Source organism: Marmota flaviventris, chromosome 8 (genome assembly GCF_047511675.1).
Source record: "Marmota flaviventris isolate mMarFla1 chromosome 8, mMarFla1.hap1, whole genome shotgun sequence".
NCBI classification, from domain to species: domain Eukaryota; kingdom Metazoa; phylum Chordata; class Mammalia; order Rodentia; family Sciuridae; genus Marmota; species Marmota flaviventris.
Window position 1 is genome coordinate 47,457,660 of NC_092505.1, and position 18,873 is coordinate 47,476,532.

An 18,873-nucleotide genomic window follows, 5' to 3' on the forward strand; every position below is an offset into this window, starting at 1 on the left:
GTCTTGAGAGATTTCTTTGGGTGTTTGGTCTTAACAGATAGTTCTTACAATGTTGAGGTATATTCCTATTATCCCTAGTTTTTTCTAGTGTTTTGAACATGAAGCGCTATATTTTGTCAAATGCTTTTTCTGCATCTAATGAGATAATCATATGATTCCTGTATTTAAGTCTATTGATGTGATAAATTATGTTTACTGATTTCTGTATGAGGAACCAAGCTTGCAGCCACCAGAAAACTCCTAGAGTTAATAAATGAATTCAGCAAAGTAGCAGAATATAAAATCAGCACCCATAAATCAAATTCATTTCTCATCTTCAGTGATGAATTCTCTGAAAGAGAAATTAGGAAAACTGTTGTATTTGCAATAGCCTCAAAAAAAAAGTAAAATACTTGGAAATCAATATAACAAATGAGGTAAAAATAACTCTATGATGAAAAGTACAGAACACTAAAGAAAAAAATTGAAGAAGATCTTAGAAGATGGAAAGATCTCCCATATTCCTGAATAGGCAGAATTAATGTTGTCAAAATGGCCATACTACCAAAAGTGTTATGCAGATTTAATGAAATTCCTATTAAAATCCCAATGACATTCTTCTTAGGACTAGAAAAAGCAATCGTAAAATTCATTTGTAAAAATAAGAGACCCAGAATAGCCAAAGAAATCCTTAGCAAGAAGCGTGAATCAGGAGATATCATAGCACCAGACCTTAAACTGTACTATAGAGCAACAGTAACAAAAACTGTATGGTATTGGCATCAAAATAGACATGTAGAACAATGGTATAGAATAGAAGACACAGAGACCAACTCACATAAATATGGTTATCTCATACTGGACAAAGGCACCAAAAATATACATTGGAGAAAAGATAGCCTCTTCAACAAATGGTGCTGGGAAAACTAGAAATCCATGAGTAGCAAAATGAAATGAAACCTTCAACTCTCACCCCACACAAAAATCAACTCAAAGTGGATCAAAGACTTAGGCACTAAAACAGAGACCCTGTGCCTAACAGAAGAAAAAGTAGGCCCAAATTTCCACCATGTCAGTTTAGGAACTGACTTTCTTAATGAGAGTCCTCAAGCACAAGAAGTAAAATCAAGAATCAATAAATGGGATGCATTCAAACTAAAAAGCTTCTTCTTAGTAAAGGAAACAATAACATGAAAAGAGAGGCTACAGAATGAGAGAAAATCTTTACCATATGCACTAATCTCACAGAAATATAAAGAACACAAAAACTTAACACCAAAAAAAAAAAAAAAAAAAAAAACAATCAATAAATGGGTAAAGGAACTGAATGGACACTTCACAGAAGAAGAAATACAATCAATCAACAACACGAAAAAATGTTCATCATCCCTAGCAATTAGAGAAATGCAAATCAAAAACAACTTTAAGATTTCATCTCACGTCAGTCAGAATGTCAATTATCAAGAATACAGGCATCATAAGTGTTTGCAAGGATGTGGAGAAAAAAGTACACTCATACATTGCTGGTGGGACTGCAAATTGGTGTAACCACTATGGAAAGCAGTATGGAGTTTCTTCAGAAAACTTGGACTGGAACCACCATGTGACCAAGTTATCCCACTCCTTGGTTAATACCCAAAATACTTAAAATCAGCATACTACAGGGATGCAGCCACATCAATGTTTATAGCAGCTCAATCCATAATACCTAAACTATGGGACCAAACTAGATGCTCTTCAACAGATGAATGGATAAAGAAAATGTGTTATATTCACAATGGAATATTACTGAGCCTAAAATAAGAATGAAATTATGTAATTTGCAGGTAAATGGATGGAGCTGGAGAATATCATGCTAAGAGAAATAAGCCTAACCCAAAAAACCAAAGGCCACATGTTTTCTCTGATAAGCAGATGCTAATCCATAATGGGGTTTGAGAGTGTGAGGAAGAATGAAAGAACTTTGAATTGTGCAGAGGGAAGTGAGGGGAGGGGAGAGGGTGTGAGGATGGGAAGGACAATGGAATGAGATGGACATTATTACCCTATTACTTATATGATTATACTTCTGGTGTGACTCTACATCATGTTCAGCCAGAGGAAGGAGAAGTTGTGCTCCATTTGTGTACAATGTGTAAAAATGCATTCTACTATCATTTATAACTAATTAGAACAAATTTAAAAAACAAAAAAGAAAGTTCTGAAGGTAATACACACACAAACACACACACACACACACACGTGTGTGTGTGTGTGTGTGTTTGTGTGTGTATATATGTTCTAGAAGAGTCAAAAAGATACAAAGAAGAAAATCAAGACACCTCCATGTCCAGTAGGATATCGGGTATACAAGAAGAAATAGCCACTAATTTAGATGGCTGTTGGAGAAGCAGTATCTTCAGGTGAAAACCAAGTTTCAGCCGGGTGCGGTGGCACACGCCTATAATCCCAGTGGCTCCAGAGGATGAGGCAGAAGGATTGCAAGTTCAAAGCCAGCCTCAGTAAAAGCAAGGTGCTAAGCAATTCAGTGAGATCCTGTCTCTAAATACAATACAAAATAGGGCTGGGGATGTGACTCAGTGGTTAAGTGCCCCTGAGCTCAGTCCCCAGTACCCACCCTCCACCACTCAAACCCCCCCAAAAAGAAAAACCAGGTTTCCATAGGGAAAGAAGAAAAGAGAACATTCATAGTTGAGATACAGGGGATTTTGTGGATAATGGACCATGAATTCCATTAGACAGAGTGAAAGAGCCTGGGCAACTGGGGAATTTCGGGATCCTGCCTAACATTACTGACATTCCACATAGTAGGAGGGTCCACATGGGACATAGTACAAAGATAAACAGGATGGTGCAATTGTACTGCTAGTCTCTTTTATGAGCTGAATTATGTTCTCTCAAAGGAGATATGCTGAAATCCTAACCCTAAGTACTTCTGAACGTGTCTTCATTTGAAGACAGGGCCTTTCAAGAGAAGATTAAAGTTAAAATGAGGACATTGGAGTAGGCTATAATTCAAATTTGACTGACATCCTTACAAGAAGAAGAAATCTGGTGCATACACACATATTTAAAAAACCATGGGAAGACCCAGCAAGAAGGCAGACATTTGCAAGCCAAGGAAACAAAGGCTTCAGAAGCAACCAAATCTGCTGACACCCAGATCTTGGGACTTTCAGATTCCAGAGTTGTGCAAAAATAAATTTGTGTGTTTAAACCACCTAGTCTGTTTTTTTTTTTTTTTTTAAATGACAGCCTTAGCAGACTATCACTTTTCTGTGTAAGTGGATAACAGTTCTGATTACAGTCTCTTTTCTGGAACTTATTGATGAGGTAGGGAGGATTCTTTCCTGCAAGTGTGTGAAACTCCTTGGATCCTCTTTCCTATGTTTTCAAGGTCCAGTGTCATTTATTCATTTGCCTATATTCTTTTCTTTTCTTTTTTGGTGGTGGTACTGGGGATTAAACACAGGACTTCTTATATGGTAGGCCAGTGTTCTACTACTGGGGTATTTCTTTACCCTTTAGTCTTCCTTTAATTTGTGATTTTTATTGATAATAGTTTGATAACTATATTATATATTTAACAGATATTTATTGAGTGCTTATTATATGCTAAGCACTATTCGAGGTATTAGGGATAGTAGTGAATGAAACAGATAAAATCCCCTTCCTCATAGAGCTTACCTTATAGAGAGGTTCTAACTTGGGAGTTGTCTCTGTAGAATTTTATTTTTTCCAGTTGGAATTCCTCTGATCAAATTGTCCATATTCCAATCACTTATTTTTCATTATTCCCAAATTTACCTTATTAATGTCAAACACATAGAATTAAAAACCAATTAGTGGTTCCATGTTGCTTTGTAGATAAAAACCTTATTTACCACTACGACATTCAAGTTCTGATTTGGCTCTAAATTACTTGTTTGTGACCCACACCAAATTAGGGATTTGTACTCCTTCTGGGAAGCCTGTCCTTTGATTTATTTATTTTTTTATTGCACAAGTGATATTTCTGGACATTAAAAGACACATACTAAAGAATTCACCATATATTCATTTCCTATGAAATAAATACTCAAAAAAATTTAGTTATTACCCATGTTGCTTAGTCTTCTGCTAGAAGGTGTCCACGCCCATAATCCTGAGTTCTAACTGTTTGTCCAGGTTGGGGGCTGATACAGTGTGAATGTGGGGTTGGAGAAGGAAAGTCCAACTATATGGGGATTTCCAGATCTTCTCTTCTAGAAACTGGTTGGGGATTCTGGTTCCTTTTCGTTACTTTTTCTGTTAAAGTCAGCTGATTCGCTAAACAATAGGCCTGAGTCTTATATGTTTTCATTTTTTTATCTAGGCCAGAAATGCGAGTATTTTTAAGGAAAGCAAAGCAGTGACCTTTTGGCATATCTTACCATTCAAAGTCTAAGCAGGAAATAAGTAATAATTGAAATAGTTTAACTGAAAGAATATAAGGAAGGACATTTACTGAGGTGTTGCCAAGGCTAAGGGAATCAGCAACAGTGGAAGCCACTATGACCAGGCCTAAAGAGGCCTGAAAGGAAATGTCATTATTAGAGAACTATAGAGACTGAAACCATGGAAGAGAGCCCTCTAGATGGGCATTGTGGTCATAGAAGGATAGAGCTAAGGCAAATTTTGCTTTAGCATAGAGGAAGAAGAGTGCAGTACATAATCTGCTATTTCTACTTCCCTTCTTGTGATTTTTCTGCCAGTGATTATCATTGGTCAGACTCAACAGGAAGTCACACAGCAAGAGGATCCTGGTGATTTATCCATACAAGTCAGCTTCTCAGGACAGAGCTTGGTAGGGAAGTGGAAACAATAGATTTTGGGAGCAAAACAGAAAATACAGCTATTTTAAATATTATCTAAAATTACAGAAGGTTAAAAATAGATGGCAGGACAATTTAAAAAATCCCCATAAACCTACCTTTCTAATATTATCTCCTTCTTGTTCTCATATTTAACTTACTGAGTATATTTATATTTAACTTGTTTAATATTTAACTTACTGAGTATCCTCTCTGTCTAGCACAGGAGGAGCAAAATTTTTTTTTTTTTTTCTGTAAAGGGTCTGATAGACTTTGGGCTCAAGAGGCAAAATTAAAAAGATGTCATGTTTATATAATCATTTAAAATATAGTCATTTAACTCATGTAGTCATTCAAATTTGGCCTGTGGATCTTACTTTGCCACTTTTTGGCCTAGAAAGTCTTCTCCTAAATTTTTGCTAACCTAAGGTCTGTTTTTTAATGTTAAGTTAAAATAAAACCTCCTTCTCCTGGTCTCTCATACTGGGACCTGGACCTTAAGTTGTGAGTGACAGAACAGGCCTTTACTCACTTAAGAGTGAGGGGAAAGGGAAAAATAATACAAGGGGGACAAATGAATGTCAGTAGAGGGGGCAGAGAGAGAAGAGGGGAGGGGAGGGGAGGGGAGGGGAGGGGAGGGGAGGGGGGATAGTAGAGGTTAGGAAAGGCAGCAGAACACAACAGACACTAGTATGGCAATATGTAAATCAATGGATGTGTAACTGATGTGATTCTGCAATCTGTATATGGGGTAAAAATGGGAGCTCATAACCCACTTGAATCAAAGTGTGAAATATGATATATCAAGAACTATGTAATGTTTTGAACAACCAACAATAAAAAATTAAAAAAAAAAAAAAAAAAGAAACGGAGGCTCAATGGAACCAATGTTGAGGGCAGATCCCAGAATCCAGGAGCAGCAGAAGCTACAGCTGCTCTTGGGGATATCCTGGTTTGCTTCTGTGTTACCATCAGAACATGTCCTCTTCATTTTCCTTTTTCTTATCTTTGCTTCCGTTTACCATTTGGCTTCATTGTCTATCTATAGTGAAGGCAGACCTCCCCCACAGAAAATACTCCCCTCTCTTTATATAAAAAACCCAAGGAAGTATTCTACAGAACCTGTCTTGGTTACACACACACACACACACACACACACACCCTCTGATGAAAGTGGGTAAGATTGGAGGTGGTGTTCAGGTTTACCATTGCACAAATTTAAGATAGGAGTGAACTCAAGGATGTGTTAGTGTGTGTGTGTGTGTGTGTGTGTGGTAGGGGGATGGCCGGGGCAGTTTTCCAAAAGGAAGGAGAACTCTTGTTACCAGGAGAAATAAGGTGATAGAAATGTTATAATTATAGTTCAATGTGTAGCATGCTACAACAGCGATAAATATGACATATGTCTTTACCACCCCCAGTCCCTACCAGCAAACTTGGTAGACTTCCATGCGTTTTTGATCAATGAATGACTCAGTTCCCCCAGCTGGTTGTGAACACTCTACTCTCTTCCTTACACTGGCCCAGAATTTTATCAGCTGCTCTTCATTCTGTTTGTTGTATTTGAGGTTTTTATGCCCACATATAAACTCCCTTTTAATCCCAGGTGCAAAAAAGTGCCTGAAACACAGCCAAGCACGCAGTAAACACCCTGTGGAAATCTTTATCTCTGAACCATAGCACAGAATGCTAACTACACAGCTGACAGGATTGATTACCGGATGACCCTTGTGGCCTTTTGGTTTAGGCCTTCAGAATACCAAGCCCCCACCTTAAAGACACGACCTTCCCGCAGGAGGCGGGGCAGGGCTCTGGGACCAGGACACAGCAGGGCCCCAGCCTCAGGCGCTTAGCTGAGCACAAAGGAGACAACTGGAGGCGGCGGCGGGAGCCGATCTTCTCTCGCCAGCTACTCGCTATTGCGGTTACAGACCTGCAGATCCCCTCCCCCTTCCCCACCCAGGCCCGCCCGCCCGCTCGCCTGCCCGCCTTTCTGTCTCCTCTCTCCCTCCGTACTGGACCTCCCGGGTCCATTTCCGGGCTCCTGGTATTTGGTATCGATCAGGGCCGCGGGGCGCGGAGCAGGTGGCTGCGGCGGGGCAGCTGGGCCGCCGTCGCAGTCTTTGTCGTCAACCCCTGTCTGCCGGCCCGCTCGGGCTCCCGGCCGGCGCACTGTGCCCGCCAGACTTTGCGCCGCGTTAGGCGCTGCTGGTGAGCTCCGGGCCAGCTCGGTGCCCGCGCGGCTGGGAAGTGGGCGGCCAGGGGCAGCCAGGACCCTGGCCCGACATGGCCGAGGTCAGCATTGACCAGTCCAAGCTGCCAGGAGTGAAGGAAGGTAGGGGCTGGGGCTGGGGCTGGGGCTGGAGGCGCGCGCGGGCCCCTCCCCTCTCGCGGCGGGTCCTCTCAGGCCGGGGGCATCGGCATTGCGGCCCCCGAGGTCCTCACAGGTCGTCCGCCTTGGCTGGCCTGGCCTGAACATGAAGGAACTTGGATTTAGGCTCTAAAGTGGGATCTTGGGCAAGTCACTCAAGATTCCAAGCCTAGTTTTTCCTTTAAAAGGGGATGGGGGAGGATAGCACCACCCTCAGCAAGTGGTTGTGCCAATGTTCTCAAGAATGGCAAAGCCTTAGCGAACCCCGAAAAGCTGGGTATATCTGATTACTTCTTAAAAATCAAAGACTAGCTGACTTGTAGGCTGAGAATTGGGGAGGGTTGACATTCAGTTCCCTTGTGGAGCCTTTGTTTTGAAACATGACTCTTTCCCTCCTTCTCTCCTACTTTTCCCAGCCCTAGGTACTGGCTGCCTGACTTTCCCACCTTCTTTAAGGTTTAAAAGTTTAGACTGGGCTTTGCCATGAGTGGGCGGACCGGAAGCTATAAGCATTTTTTTTTTCTTTTTACAAAAAACAGTGAGCGAGGGGGAACCAGAGGCCTGGTGACCTTTTTGAATGTCTCCCTATGCTGATGTTCAGGAAAATAAGGATTGAGTAGTACTGACTTGGCTTTAGTTTCCCGCAGTTAGTCCTTCCACTTCTCTTCCCCTGCTGTACATCAGATACCGTAGGACCTAGCGTTTTTATTGCTATTTTGGATCTTGGATCATCCTAGCCTTCAGTTATCTTTGGCGATTCTTTGGTACTAAAGTTCCAGAGTGCTGTTGTGAGGTCAGAAATTCCAAGAGCTTGCAAAGACTGCCTTTGTTGTGAATGTTGAGTACTGTGGCCTGAAATGTTTTGAGAATGTGGAATTGAAAATAAGAATTTTGCTTTCTTGGAACTACGTGTTTCGTTGCCAGCTTAGTTTGATTCACATGTTCTTGCTCAGATCAGTTCAGAAATCCCAAGAAAACTAGTGACTGCTTAGCTGCTTTCTTTCCCAGAGTTCCAAACACTAGGAGAGACTGGTGGTTACTTAGTAGTCACTGATTTTATGTATAATTTTTAGTGGGGCTGGGTCTGTCCTATTGTTCCTGAAGGGTGTTCTAACATACCCAGATTTAGGGTCTTATCATTAGTGCCTTTTCACTTTTCTGTTCCTAGCCTGTTTTTGGTGAAGACACTCACATGTAGTTTTCACTTCCCTGTTAAGACTAAGGAGCTTGATTAATAGGAAAGGCAGATTAGTACTTTACTCTGAGAGTCCTAGTCTTAGAGATTATCTGGTTGCCCATTGCTATTGGATATGAGTTTGTGTGTGTGTGTGGGGGGGAGGTACTTTAAAGAAAAGTGATCCTGAGGTTGTGCTTCTTTAGGGGTGAGTGATGAGTAGATGAGAATTGCAGTTCAAACAAAACATGATAGGTAGAAGGGCATGATTGTACACCCCTGTAATTGAGCTACTCAAGAGACTGAGGCAGAAGTATGGCAAGTTCAAGGCCAGTCTTGGCGATTTAGCAAGGCCCTGTCTCAAAGAAAAAGGGACTGGGGATATAGCTCTAAGGTAAAATGCCCCTGTCTTTAATACCCAGTACCAAAAACAAAACAAAACAATAAAATCACATACAGTCCAAAACAAAAAAAACACACACTCCAAAGCCTGACATTTAAAGTATTAAAATATAGTGCTGTGATTTTTACTCAGTCCATTATCTATGTCAGTGACCTGGAAAAAAATTTAAGACTCACTTTCTGTGTATGCATTTGTATTATGGTTATATCTTCTAATTTCTTACAAAGACATGAATGATTTATGCTGGTGTATTATTTTCCAAGGAGTTTCACAAACACTTTTCATCTAAAAATGCTGGATTTTTCTATTTCCAAACTCTTTTAAGACTTTAGAACATTTCTAACTGGCTTTCATTTGGCATAATGTCGCATTTGGTAATTCAGATAAAGTGATAAGGAAACTGTGGCTCTTTCGTGTGTATTTGTTAAGTTAGGATTTAATGTTTATTAATTTTTTTGAAGGTCAGAAATTGTTGAGAAGATCATTGTTTTTATAAGCATCTGATTTTACTGGTTTTAAGATCATCAAAAGAAATAATGTGTCATACTAGGAACATCTTAATGGTGGTAAAATTTTTGATCTGGGAAGTATTCAAGTCTAATAAATTGTATCTTTCTCTAATTTACCTTTTAATTATGGCTGTTACTCCCTCACAGTGTCTTTACCATAATTAGAATAGAGCTGTTGCTTATGATGGAGTAAAATATGCACAAACATTGAGACTGTTGTAATACCAAAACTCCAACCAAGTTTGAGGAAGTTTAGTAGTACTTAATATTTGGCTTATATGCTTATATGTTTAATATTCTGGCTCAGATTTTTGAACCCCATTTAAAAAAATCCATCTCCTTCACTTTTCTATTTTAATTTAAACTTTAAGTTGGTTGATAAACAATTAAATTTGGCATCATGGGGCAGATTCCAATAGAGATTTAGAATACTAATATAATGAATACATGACCTTTCCCACTGCCACTTTTTTAGTAGGGCTTGGGGCACCCTGAGACCTTTGTTGTGAACATCTCAGCAGAGGTCATGGGTAGCAGCCACAAGCATCAGGGTAATGGGATATTGAAGAATCTTCTTTGCCAGATTAAAATCCATTGTTTGCCCCCTTAGTTTTTAAAGAGGTCAAAGATATTCATCATTTGGTCAGAACTTTTTAACCCTTTCCCCAACAGTTTCTCACAAACAACTCTTGCAATATTTATACCTTGGCATATCTCTTTTAAACTATGACACAAAGAAGTGTTTGAGTTCTTACATAGTAAAAAGAATTAAGTCAACTAAATGTCAACATGTCTTTTTTTTTTTTTTTTTCTGGCTAAAACATTTGGAACATCTGCATACTTTTTGTAGTGGAAAATACTGCTGCTGATGTTTAGGAATGATGTTGTCTTTCTTCTGAAACATTTCAGGTTCTGGGCAAAAAGATTTGAAATAATTCCCAGCCACTTTTTAATAATTAGATCTACAACTAAAATGCAATATGCATTTTACAAATGTTAGGAAAACTTCTTAGTTTAGAGTTCAGAGCTAAAAGTATATTTTTCCAAATATAATCATTTTTAGTCAGTTGACAAACTTAGAATTTTTTTTGGTATTTTTAACTCCTTTGCTGAATTTTCCTTCTGAAATAGAATCAAGATGTTCTGCTTTCCTTTTTATTCTTTCTAGAATCTCCTAACTTTACTTAATTTGAATTGCCCAGTTACATTGTAATTTTGCCATTTCCTCTATCTATCCAAGATTTTATATTATCTCAAAATTTTGGTGATAGCAATAGCTTGTCCATCAAAAGCTTTTCTAAATCCTTCCATGTTTTATCACCTTCTTTGAAATTTCTTGAGTGTTAGTTTTTTACTTTTAGCCACTTGGCAATTTCATTCCCAGTGTCAACCTTCTGTTTTCTTTCCCTTCAGCAGTTTCCCAAAGTCCTCCCCCCAGCCCTTGGTATTGTTCTACAAATGGAAAATTTCGCTGTTCCCAAAGTTGGTAAATTCTGTGTGTGTGAAAGATGTTTCATATCTAAAATCAGTGCACCTGGGAGTGAATTATTCCTTGATGTACAGGTAGCCAGCTTTTCTGCAAGCCAATTATTTTTATTTAGAGAAAGAAAATTGAATGTATTTTTAGAAATGTCTATAAAAGGAAACATACCCACAGTGCCCTCTTTCATTTTAAGTCAAGGACACACAGTGCCATAATGGGGTAAATTAAATTAATAACATAAATCCAGAATTTCAAGGGGAAAGATATGAAATTATGTCTGGTTCAATAAATTAACCCAATAGTTCTAGAGATTGAAAACATTACCAGCAATTTAGGCATCTAATGCATTGGGATTATTTGTGAGATGCCTGGTCTGGCTTGAGGGCAAATTTGCTTTCCTCTTTCTTTGAAATTCCATAGTACTTTTTGTTGTTTTTAGTGAAACCCTGGCTAGATCTCTTTGATCTGTGTCATACTTACCTTGCTTTACTCTCCTCATCTGGCTTCTTATCTTTCATGTAGCTGGCAAATATTCAGTAAATATTTGAATGCATGGATGAATGAATGAGTGAATAAATGAATATATTGTTAGATGTTCCTTGTTGGTTTAGAATTCCTATTTTTTTTAAAGAGAAAGAGAGAGAGAGGAGAGAGAGAGAGAGAATTTTTTAATATTTATTTTTTAGTTTTCGGCGGAAGCAACATCTTTGTTTGTATGTGGTGCTGAGGATCTAACCCGGGCCGCACGCATGCCAGGCGAGCACGCTACCGCTTGAGCCACATCCCCAGCCCTAGAATTCCTATTCTTAATATATTGATTCCATACTCTTTCTTATAAGCTCTTAAGGAATAGAGAGAATGCCTTTTAATCATGCATATCACCTATAATTAATGCCAGCATAATTTTATTTTTTAATGAATATTTATTTTTAAAGATATGCATTGTAAATAGAATTAATCCAACACAGATATGTAAACATAGAAAAAATAAGTAATTCTCTGCTTTTCTGGCCTTGAAATTAATAATTATTATAATGGAATAGAATTTTGTTAAAAAACTTCTGTGTTTTTCTTAAATGCAAAGCAATTTCACATAATTTGGGAGACAGAGGAATCTTAGATATAGATTTTAAAAAATAATTATCCACTGGGTGGTACATACTATGTGAAAGTAGTGAAATTAATAATAATAATAATAATAATAATAATAATAATATACCCCATAGTATCATGCTGTGTTTTGGAATACATAGAGTTGTTTTTAGAAAAATTCTCTAAATTCGTATGTGTACCAAAAATGCCTTTTGTCTAAGTGAGGAAAAATCTTCCACTTTATTGCTATAGGTAGTCAGGCAATGGTTTCTTAAATGAATAACTGCATTTTTTCAAATGGCTGTGATGTTATTTGTAAAATCTTTTTTTTCCTTTCTTTGACTGACAGGTATTAAAAGGACAGTTCTTATACAGGAGAGTGTGTAGAGTTAATATTTTAAAAAGAGATATTAGCATTAAAAATTACTGATCCAGGCCAACATCCTCATTTTTCAGATGAAAATCTGTGAGCCAAAAAAGGGGAAGTGAACTGTACTAAATCACTGAGGTTAAGTAGCTAGGGATTGGCACATTGGCTTTAGAATTTAAAAAGTTTAGAACTTCTACCACGCGGCCTGCGCAATGGTTTCATTAATGAGGTTCTAGGCATAAAGTTAGTTAGAAGAGATCGAAATAAAACACACAGACTCAGTTACCTTATTTCTATTGCCAGGTCCGAGACGGCTCCCCTCTCTGGCTCGACCTCTAACCGCCCAGCAGGGCAGCAAGGATTACTCAGGGCTAGCAGGAGAGAGAGAGAGTGAACACGCCAGGGAGTAGCCTTTTATTGGGGAACAAGAAATTCAGGGGATAATTCCATCCAATGAAGGTTGAGGAGGGACTGCACTCCAAGGTCAGGGTCAGTGATTGGGCCCCCAGGGTCAGTGGTCAGTCACACCCCCACACGGACGGGCTCTCTCATCAGGAAAGGGCCGGGAAAATTCCGACACAGCCAGAAGCCTCAGACCCTTAACGGGAGTCGCCCAGTCATGTGTCAGGATGGCTTCCCACATATTCCCCCTTTCTATTCTTAAAAATGAGGCGGCGGTTCACTCTTTGGAGTTTCTGTATTCTTGTTCCAAAGACTCGCCATCCTATAATTACAACACAAAAGAGAATTAACAGCAAAGAGAATAATCCAATAATGTACCAGGCTGAGTGTTTAAGAATATTTCCAGGGTTGAATCCATTCAACTCCTTCAATATCTGGTTTGCCAGAGAAGAAGGATCTGAAAAATCAGCTCTATTATTTTGAATGTCTTGGATATGGTGATGAAGTTCCAGAATATCCAAGCTATTATTACTATTTTGCCAAATACCTAATAAATGGTTTTTAACCTTCTCCCAATCCCAGAGAGAAGCATTGTACTTGGCAGCTGTAACACAAACATACTTATAATTGGCATGGCATTTAAGCCTTTCCTTAAATTTTAAGGCTGAAAGTTCATTACCTATGTCTATAACAGTCGCCTCTAAGGCGTTTAATTTAGTCTCAATCCTTTCATCAATATTTACTTGATTACGCAGAGCCTTGGAAGTATTTTGAGCTAAATTATTAAGAAATTTTGCATGCTGAATATTCTGAGACAATGTCAGAGACGCAGAGACAGTTGAGGCAATAAAGGAGACTAGCGCCAAAACACCAACAATTATAACTCCAATAGCACGTTTTGGTCTTGCTAACTGGGCATGAATTTGCTGCAAGACTTGTAAACCAGTATCAGCATACCATGGCTCTGAAATATTAGCAGGTAATAAAATGAAAGAGGGCTGATGAAGTATCAGCACTCCTTTTCCTCCATTATACCTAGTAATACAATTGGTTAGGTTGCATTTATTACAAGTAACAATATATCTGTCATCTATCCATTTAACTTTTACATTTCCAATAATTAAAACATAAGGAGATTGGACACAGGCTCGTAAGCCATAGCAAGATCCCTCTTTACAGTTCTTGCCAACAAATTTTGGTAAAGGTTTGTCTGTAAAATGTAAGAATTCTGAGGCAGCAATTAAACGCCAAATATCTTTCTGAACACCTCCTTTACTATAAGTCAAAATATTACTAACAAATCCTGCAGGTGTCATAGCAGAATTTCTTCGTAATTGTCTTTTATCAATTTTTGGAGACCAGTCTAAAATATACCCACTATCTTTAGACACCTTATGTTGTACAGGAAAGGTATTTACACAATCCATCCATCTAGGAAAAGTGCCAATCTCAATTGTAGAACTATTTGGACAGTGGGGCATCCGTGGAGGTTTTGCAGAAATGACTGGCTTGTTATGGGAAAGTCCCATCTTAATTACTGATCTAGTATAAGGTCTTAAGTCCCCATAAAAAGAATTATTTGTCAGTCTATGTCTACCAATCGCTGTCTTTTCTTCGAATGATACTTTTAGACAGCCAGCATGTTTATCATGTGACCAACACAAAGGTAATTGGGCACTGTAGCCAGAATAATTAAATCTAGTCACATGATTGGGAGTAATATGAGTATCTGTAAATCCTCCCATCATGAATGAGTCATTAGTAAATACTGGAATAGATTCTCCAGTCCACACAGCTGGGTGTACCAGGGGTGGATCTGGGAAATATGTCCAGTAAGTGTCTACTTGATCCCCCTTTACCTGACAGCCCAACAGGGCAATTACTGTTGCTACCATCATCAATGGGGTCCTGTTCTCTCCTAGGTGTCGAAGTATTCGGGAAGCCTGGGTTGTTAGCTTCTTCAAGTCTTCCCATGAAATCAGCTTTTTGGCTGGGTCAATCTGGTCTTTCTTTATCCTTTTCCGATATCTCCTCCTTCTGGATAGGGGCTCCTCCGGGTCAATCCTCAGTCGCTTGAATCTGGGTTCTATCTCTTCCATGTCTGATAGCACGTTCAGGTACCCAAATAGGACGAAATGCGCCTTCTGGGAAAATACAAGCATGACCTCTACCCCACATTATCACTGGGTCTGGACCCTTCCACTGACCAGTCTGTAAATCTTTCCACAAAATTCTGCCTAAAGGGCCTGTTACTGAGGGAGACATTTGTCTCTCAGCAGCAGTGTGACCTTCTGCGTCACAGTTTAAAAAATTTAAAACAAACAAGGCATGATTAAGGCTATTTTGGGGAGTCATAAACCTATTCCCCCCCTTTAATTTTTGTAATTGAAGCTTAATAGATAAATGAGCTCGTTCCACAATGGCTTGGCCTTGAGGGTTATAAGGAATTCCTGTTTTATGATTGATTTTAAACTCTTGGCAAAATTGTTGAAAAGAAGAGCTTACATAAGCTGGAGCATTATCTGTTTTAATCTGCATAGGGCACCCTAAAACAGAAAAAGCTGCTAGGCAATGAGAAATTACATTCTGAGTATTTTCCTTAGTACGTGCTGTGGCAAAAATAAATCTAGAATAAGTGTCCACTATGACATGTACATAACATTGTTTACCAAATTGAGGAATATGAGTTACATCCATTTGCCATATTTGATTTGGTTTTAATCCACGGGGATTTACCCCTGATGGCAGAGATGGAGTGTGAATAACACACTTAGGGCATTGGCTTACAATCTGACGAGCTTGTTCTCTAGTAATATTAAATTTTTTACGTAAGCTAGAAGCATTTTGATGATGTAAGGAATGGGAAGCTAGTGCACAGTCATATGAAGACATCTGTTGACAAAAAGCTACTAATTTATCAATCTTGTCATTACCAGAAACTAAGGGTCCTGGAAGATTAGTATGAGCCCGTATGTGCCCTATGAAACATGGGTACTTTTGCATTAGCACTGTCTTTTGTAAATTATGAAATAACTCAAATAACTCTTGTGATTAAGTATACCCAATAACTGAAGTTTCAATATTTTTAGTAACTCCGACTGCATATAAGCTGTCAGAATAAATATTAATAGGCTCATTTGAAAAGTAATTTAAGGCACAAATCAGAGCTTGAAGCTCTGCTCTTTGGGCAGAAGTATAAGAAGTTTGTATTACCTCTGTGTGAACACGACTATAAAAACCTGCTTTACCTGAGTTAGAACCATCCGTGAACACTGATAAAGCTTCATCTATAGGATGTGCACGTACAATCTTTGGAAAAATAAGTGACGTTAATGATGCAAATTGTATAATCTTATCACGAGGATAATGGCTATCTATCTGGCCAGGAAAATCAGCAAAAGCTATCTGCCATGAGCTAGAAGTTTGAAAAAGCCAATTAGTCTGTTGAATAGAAAATGGAATAATTATGATATCAGGCTCAGATCCAATTAATTGTAAAATCCTAGTTCTACCTTTAATTACTAATTGAGCTATAGAATCATGAAAAGGAATTAATGTCTTTTGAGGAGAGTGGGATAAATAAATCCACTCAATAACTCCTAATCTTTGCCATATGGCTCCTGTTGGGGTATGTTCAGTTGGAAATATTAATAAATACACTATTTCTTTAGGATCAATTCTAGTAAGCTGTGCATTTTTAATTGCATGTTCAACTCTCCTTAAAGCCATTCTAGCCTCTAAGGTTAGCTGACCTGGAGAGGTTGGAGAGGGATTTCCTTGTATTATCTGAAATAAGGGACTTAACTCAGAAGTAGTTAGTTTTAGGGATGGCCTCAGCCAATTTATATCTTAAAAGCCTTGAAAATCATTAGGGGTTTGTACGGAAACTGTTCGTTTCGCTCCGGTAAAATTAAAGATGGCGGCCCCCATGGTCGGCGCGATGATGTCACATTGCGCGACCACCTACTTCCTCATTTTTGGCCCGGGGGCGGGCCGACCGGAAGTTTGTGTTCCGGCCAGGCGGAAATGATGACAAGAAGGTGGGCTCATCCGCGCCATCTTGATCCGCCGCATGGGGCTGAGCCCTGCAATATCTATTATCGCCAGTAGATGGAGCCCTGAACTTAAAATTGCGCATGCGACACTCCCGCGCAAAATGATTATTTCTCCTGCAAATGTAACATTTTCCGCGGGGTTTTCGTACTAAATCCTGTGGTTTCAAAGTTTCTTTTATTGCTGCAGTTAGGGCCACTGTTTGTAAATGAGTAGAGTCTATGTCAGAACATAAGCTAATAAACTCAGAAACTGTCCCTTTTTTACGGTGCGGTCTGAGAATATCCTGACAGTATTTATTTGCGTTTTCGAATGCCAATTGCCTAACAATGAACTCACTCGCTCCCGAGTCCCCGATTGACCTGTTTGCAGCCTGGTACAACCGGGCTACGAAATCTGAGTAAGGTTCACTCGCACCTTGCCTGATTTTGGTAAGAACTAAATTGGACTGGTCCTTGGAGACAATCTGCCTCCAGGCACGTTTTGCACAATCAGTTATTTGATTGTACACTACAAAATCATAATTTAACTGTCTTTCTAGGTCAGTAAATTCACCTGTCCCAAGAAACATTTCTACTGGCGTTTCTATATCCTGTCTTTTGTTCTTTTCTGCCTGTTCAGTACAGAAATCAGTCCAGTAAGTCCTCCAAAGTAAGAAATCTCCCCCGCTCAGACAAGATCTGGCTAAAGAAATCCAATCGCTAGGAGGAAGGGGTTGTGAGCAAATATTTTCTATCAGGCTCTGTACAAAAGGCGAATTTGGACCATATGTCTCACATGCACTTTTTAGTTCCTTAATGGTTTTAAATGGGATTACAGCATGAACTCTAACTCTCTGATCTTGTTCATTAACTTGCTCAAAAACTGGAAAAAGTTGAAAACCGCTAGTATCCTCCCCATCTTCCTGTGCTTTCTTAATACCTCGCTGGAATGGGGTAAGAAAAGTCATTGTTAACCCAGCGTACCTGTTAAATTTTGTCCTTTTAGCAGGTACCGGCCGAATTCGAATAGCCTGGACAGGCGGTGTTAAACGCAGCCTGTTAAGATTCCTCTGTAAGTCCTGAATTTCCATGTCTGATTCTTCTCCCTCAGATTGCAAGTCATGGTCAGACTCTGTACTATCGTCATTTTGAATTTGGGTTTCTAAACCACGTGGCGGAGAAGAACTGTGAGCCCCTCTAGGAATCTCTTCCGGATTTTCCTCTGTAGGAAGATCCTCTACCTCTTCCGGAGGGCTTTCTAAGATCTCGGAGGTTTGTCCTCTATGATCTCCGTCCCTAGAATCTCCCTGCGGGCTAGTATAGTCCTGTGAGTTTAAAGTCACATTCCTAACCTTGGGTTTGGCTTTTAGCGTTGTCTTTGTTTTTAAACGGCCTAAGGGAAAAGGAATTAACTTAGCCTCAGGCGAATTTTCCATTTGAATAGACTTAATAGCCCTTTGCAAGCCTTTTAACAGGTCTTCAGGGGGCCACGAACTTTGACCCATATATTCAAAAAGACAAATTTCTAGAGCTGTCCAAGTTTTCTGAATACTTTCTATGCCTCCAGGTAGTTCATTAGAAAAATAAACCTTTTGTAACTTTCTTCCTAATTTCTCCCAAGTAGATAAATTTGGAGACTCTTGTTCACAAAACCAAGGACAATATTCACCTACAATCTTTAAGAATTGTAATAACTGAGCTTTCTTTATCTGTTTTCCTTTCTGATTAATTATACTGTCTAAAATAGTCAGATACATTTCCTTATCCGTAGAAGTTGAATTTCCCATTTTAATTAATTTAACGTCTCTTTCCTTCAATAGCTCCAGGTACTTTTGTGACCCAAATTGTCACCTCTTCCTTTATCTTTATCTTTATCCTTATCTTTATAGCGCGCTCCCACTCAATCTAACTAATCTAGAATGCGCCCCACGTTGGGCGCCAATTCTACCACGCGGCCTGCGCAATAGTTTCATTAATGAGGTTCTAGGCATAAAGTTAGTTAGAAGAGATCGAAATAAAACACACAGACTCAGTTACCTTATTTCTATTGCCAGGTCCGAGACGGCTCCCCTCTCTGGCTCCGACCTCTAACCGCCCAGCAGGGCAGCAAGGATTACTCAGGGCTAGCAGGAGAGAGAGAGAGTGAACACGCCAGGGAGTAGCCTTTTATTGGGGAACAAGAAATTCAGGGGATAATTCCATCCAATGAAGGTTGAGGGGGGAC

The 18,873-nt window shown here is 39.2% G+C and overlaps 1 protein-coding gene across 3 annotated transcripts in view; it reads left to right on the forward strand.

The window, feature by feature from the left end:
* Positions 1-6,620: 6,620 nt before the first annotated feature.
* Ccdc50 (coiled-coil domain containing 50) overlaps positions 6,621-18,873 on the forward strand; it is an 85,598-nt gene continuing 73,345 nt past the window's right edge. Inside the window, exon 1 of one of the 3 annotated variants that reach the window (XM_027935962.2) lies at positions 6,621-7,146. In XM_027935962.2, coding sequence (XP_027791763.2) covers positions 7,098-7,146 — 49 coding nt within the window. In that variant the 5' untranslated portion in view covers positions 6,621-7,097. The remainder of the gene's footprint in view (positions 7,147-18,873) is intronic. The other 2 variants (XM_027935961.3, XM_027935963.2) reach the window with 2 other exon arrangements.